This window comes from Teleopsis dalmanni, chromosome 1 (genome assembly GCF_002237135.1).
Source record: "Teleopsis dalmanni isolate 2A chromosome 1, ASM223713v2, whole genome shotgun sequence".
Lineage (NCBI taxonomy): Eukaryota > Metazoa > Arthropoda > Insecta > Diptera > Diopsidae > Teleopsis > Teleopsis dalmanni.
In genome coordinates, this window is record NC_051846.1 from 13,445,703 (window position 1) to 13,450,572 (window position 4,870).

At 30.3% G+C, this 4,870-nt stretch overlaps 1 protein-coding gene across 3 annotated transcripts; it reads right to left on the reverse strand.

The window, feature by feature from the left end:
* Positions 1–1,581: 1,581 nt before the first annotated feature.
* Positions 1,582–4,068, reverse strand: LOC119672818 (probable serine/threonine-protein kinase clkA). 3 transcript variants are annotated; one of them, XM_038083960.1, is made up of 4 exons: positions 3,958–4,068; positions 3,777–3,902; positions 3,514–3,687; positions 1,582–3,414 (listed from the first exon to the last, which is right to left on the reverse strand). In XM_038083960.1, the coding sequence occupies exons 1-4, from the start codon at positions 3,997–3,999 to the stop codon at positions 1,678–1,680; spliced, it is 2,079 nt and encodes a 692-aa protein (XP_037939888.1). In that variant the 5' UTR covers positions 4,000–4,068; the 3' UTR covers positions 1,582–1,677. The 3 variants fall into 3 exon arrangements, with proteins under 3 accessions (XP_037939888.1, XP_037939889.1, XP_037939890.1); XM_038083961.1 differs by lacking the exon at positions 3,958–4,068 and having other exon boundaries at positions 3,514–3,677; positions 3,777–3,870; XM_038083962.1 differs by lacking the exons at positions 3,777–3,902; positions 3,958–4,068 and adding an exon at positions 3,735–3,752 and having other exon boundaries at positions 3,514–3,677.
* Positions 4,069–4,870: the final 802 nt, after the last annotated feature.

The following is a 4,870-nucleotide window of genomic DNA, read 5'->3' on the forward strand; positions in this document are numbered from 1 at the left end:
ATAGTACTTATTTGTATAAACGTATCTTGTGTCGTTGCAATTAAAAATATCTTTGCTTATCATATTTTTTCGCTGTTTTTAGTCAAATATCAGAGTTATCAATAACGTTAAAAGGTTTATGTCCGTATTGCTCTTAATATAAACGTGACATTTCATAGTAATTGTCGTCTCAAAAGGAACCTACAATTGTTTCGGACCGAAGGCGTTTTATGCAAACAGCGTATATCCGCCCAGATAAGTTTTATTTTGTGTTTGTTTTTTGGATTTGTATCCGTTACAGAATATTGTAGATAAATGTCTATTCTGTTAAGAGTTATTCTAATAGTATATGCCTTTATTTGGTGACTCAAAATCATTAATTTTAGTAACATACAAAATGTTTATCTTATTGATTTAGAGAAATAACCTTAAGAAACTCGATATTCTTTATTGGGACGCTTTTGTGCCAAAATACAAGCAACGGAAGTGGCCCTGAATAAATAATAAAAGGAAAACCAATAATAGAAACTTTTTCAACAAAGATTAGTTTTGACTTTTATTAAAATCCAACTTTTGATTCAGTTTCTGTTGTAGAATTTGCAGAGATTCCAACAGCAAATGAAACCACTTTCTGGTTGTATATACAACATTCACACAATCTCTAATGTTGCTATGAAATAGTTTCGCAACAATGTTGCCAACAAAAGTTAAAGTTTTCTTTGATTTCCATGACGATTCAAGTAAACAATAAGCATGGAAGGGGTTGTGTATGAGATACTTGTTTTCTTAGGCTTTAACGTGGTGTGCTCTTTGTATTGTTTCAATGGAAAATAAAAAAATATTCCAAGTCATGTAACAAAACCGCATTTGTTTTGCTGACTTTTTGTAAACAAGGATACAGAAACACTGACTATTGTCAGTCAGTCAGGTTTTATTTTTATTTTTCAAATCTTTTTTTTTAGTTTCATTATACCTGTGAAGTGAACTCTCCAGGCGAATGTTCATATGCTACATGCCCGTATGCTGGCTTATTTGCATGCACGAGTATGTATGCCTATTGTACTCAGTATGCAAGCGAATAAATACCGAGGTGTTCTCATAGGCTTATGTGAGTTAAGCCCATCACATTTAATTGCTTTCCTGCCTTGATGGATTCTCAAGGTTTTTATGCTCTTGCTAAAATATTTTTACGTTAGTAAAGCATTCATTCATTTCAGCTTTCATTAAATGTTTCAAACTATTTCCGTATTTCACTAACATTCGCAACCTAATACTTTTATATACTCGTATCTAATATTTAATAATAATAGTACCAAGATGTGTGCATTTGCTTCTTTTATTTTTTATTTGCCAAAACTTATAGATAACTTAGCTTAGCGAATATATTCTCATATATTTTGATTTGAGCTAATTCCAATTCCAAATAGTTATTTGATCAATTTTGTTTGGATAAATAGATTTAGTATCATGTGTAATATTATAGTTATTTTATTGTCATTATTAAATTATTATAAAATCATTATTAACTCTCTTAACTGCAAATATATTGGAATTTGAATAAAGACAATATACATAATATATTATGACAATAGTGATTTATTTAATGATTTGAACATATAGTAATATTTTCGGAGTGTTGTTACTTAGGATATATTTTTAATTTTCAAATTGGCTAACATTAGATTAATGCTTTCATAACTAATTTTTTAAACTATGCCTGGAAAAAATTTTCATCAGATTGTATTTAATCAATAAACGATCATAAATATTTGGCGCAACAAAACGTCTACAGTAATCCAACATTTCAAAGCTGACTGCCTGATAGCTTAGTTGCTCTATTTTTTTCAGATAATTGTAGAGACAATCATTTCTTGAGTTATGCAACATCGAAATATGCGGTTCTTTTCCACCAACAATACGTTCATTACTATAAGTACATAATTGATCGTATATTTTCGTAGGTTCTTCGTTCTTCATATCTCTATCAGTGTAATCCGGAGTATGAGATTTAAAAAGATTGCTGTTTTGCTCTTCAAATTGTTTTAAATATTTGAAGGAATTTTTTATAAACCTCATATTTCTCAAAGAAATGGTTGAAGTAGTATTTAGGTTATTTTTGCCTTCATTATTATGTTGATTCGTGAAGACATTTAACTCTTGATATTTATCTCCAGATTCTTTTTTCATTGGATTAGCATTATTGCAATCGAGAGCATCAAATCTTGATGGATCGTTCGTTAGTTGTTCTTGTTCTTTATGACGTTTAAACGGATTCTTTATGTCATATCCGTTATTGAAGGAGTTGTGAAAATTCGTAGAATCGCACTCATTTCCTTTATAATTAAGTTCATTGCTATATGTATCTTTATATTCTTTCTTGATCGGTTTCACATTCCCATGGTCAAACATATTAAATTTAGGTGGAGAGTTATAGTTTTCGAATTTTTTTGGGTAATGGAAAGAATTTGTAGTATCTCGTGCGTTTTGTTTTAAATTGAGTTCATTAATACAGGCACCAAATTTTTCGTAAATATCGTTAGATTCTTTTCTATTCAGAATTTTGTTATTACATTTAGACATATTAAATTTAGGTGGATTGTTGTTATATTTTTCCAGTTTTTTAGGGTAATGAAAAGAATTTGTAGTATCTCGTGTTTTTTGTATAAAATTGAGTTCATTAATACAGGCACCAAATTTTTCGTAGATATCTTTAGATTCTTTCCTGCTCAGATTTGTGTTGTTATAGTTAAACATATTCGATTGAGATGGAGTGTTGTTATGCTGTTCTATTTTTTTCGGGTAATTGAAAGAATTTGTATCAATACGCTCGTTTCCTTCAACATCATGTTGATTGAAATTTGGACCGAATTTTCCAAACATATGTTTAGATTCTTTCCTGGTCGGAACTGTACTGTTATAGTTGAACATATTAGATTGAGATGGAGTGTTGTTATCAAATGTTGTTAGATATATTGCCTGTTTTGCATAAGTGAAACATTTTGTATCAACTGGTCTATTTTTTAATGAATTGTACGAATTTCTATTTTCATGCTCCTTTCCTCCAACATCACGTTCATGAATGTTTGCTCTTAATTCTCCATACATGTGTTTGGATTCTTTCCTTGTTGGAACTGCATTGTTATAGCTTAAAGTATTTGTTTGAGGTGGAATATTGTTACGATGTCGAACTCCTTTTGCATAATTGATAGAGTTGACTACATTTGGCTTATTTTTCAAGGAGTGATATGCATGTTTAGTACCACGGCCGTCCGTAGTGGTATGAACATGTTGGTTGATATATGCACATAATTTTTCATATGTTACAGTATTTTCTTTTTTTCTCGGTATCTCGGGATATTTTTTTAAGTTTTCTTTAGGTGTTGGCAAGTTCGAAGGATTACCGTAGCTTGACATTAACTTGTCAACGTCTACTGCCTAAATGTTATGAATGTCAATCAAGTATATAAATTTAAGTTCTTAATCAATATAAAACATTTCACTTAATGATAGATAAATAAAGAACATCAAACTTACTTTTAAACGCGGTTCGAATATACCAAAAAATTCTTCCTTTGGACTTGAGTACTTTTGCAATAAATCATTGATCTCAAGCGATGTTGGGCTATTGGCAATGTCAGGTTTTGTAAGCTCTGTAAGGGTAGTATTCATCTGTTCACGATATTCCGAAATGCTATTTTCTGTAGAGTGCTTTATATAATAAGAAAGAATTATTAATTAAAAAATTGAGTAAATACATAATTAACTACTTAATAGTTAATTAAGTCTGATGAGCTAACCGAAGTAACATTTGGATTATAATTGCTTAAGAGAGTTGGATCAAAATCTACAGCATGGCTTGTAAACTGCTGGTCAGCTACATTTGCAGTTTCTTCATCTTCTGATATGCTTTTTGGTGGAGAGTTCTGTGTAAAAAAAAAACGGATTAATTGATAGTTAGTTTTTCGATCGACAACTCACCGGGATATAAAAATCATCTACATAGTTATCTAAATAAGCCATATATTTAATTTGGAATCTGAGGTTTAGTTATCGAAAATTTATTTTTTATTTAGTTAAATTTTTTCTACATAATTTTTAATCGTTGAATATCAATTTTCATTTTATTGAAAAATTTTGTTAGTTATCTGAATGAAAAAAAATATATAAGCCTAGACTTTGTTTTAATTTAGGGAACAAATTTTCAAATTTCCAAAGCGTACTACATTTAACAAACTACATCTTTCAAGACATTAGATATTTTAATCTAAGCTTATTCATAGAATTATAACAACTATACTCTGATTTCAATTCTTTAGTTAATTACATAGCCACTACGGCTGATCTGTGCTGACGGGCCACTGCGAAATAGGAAGGTATGCTATGAGACTGGGTCTCCCCTACAATGACTTTTGTCGAGGATATAGCTCTGAAGATGAGGATCGTGCTCCATTTAATGTGTCAGTACACTGCTTTAGCTAGGAGAAGATCAGACCAGATAAATGTTTTAAAATATTAGTTTCGCACCACAAATTGTAAAAGTTGCGGCAAGTTGAAGGATAGCTTTGGACCGGTCTGTTACTGCATAGCTTTGGACTGGTCATTTGTAAAAATTAAAGATCTGCTAACTACACTAACTCAACTGAATTGATATAGTTTGAATATATGAATTTCTTAAAAAAAATATGTTATTAAAATGACAAATAATTAATTGCTATATGCAGCTAAACACTATCTGTCGATTAGCTACTGTAGCTAACCAACTAAACAATCATGGCAACCACAACTTTTTTGATTGTTGAAGCATTGAAGTGTCTTTCAGTCGAATAGAGGAGGTTTCATCTGTTAGAATAACTTTAATCAACTAAGGTTTCTTCGATTTTAAATAATTTCA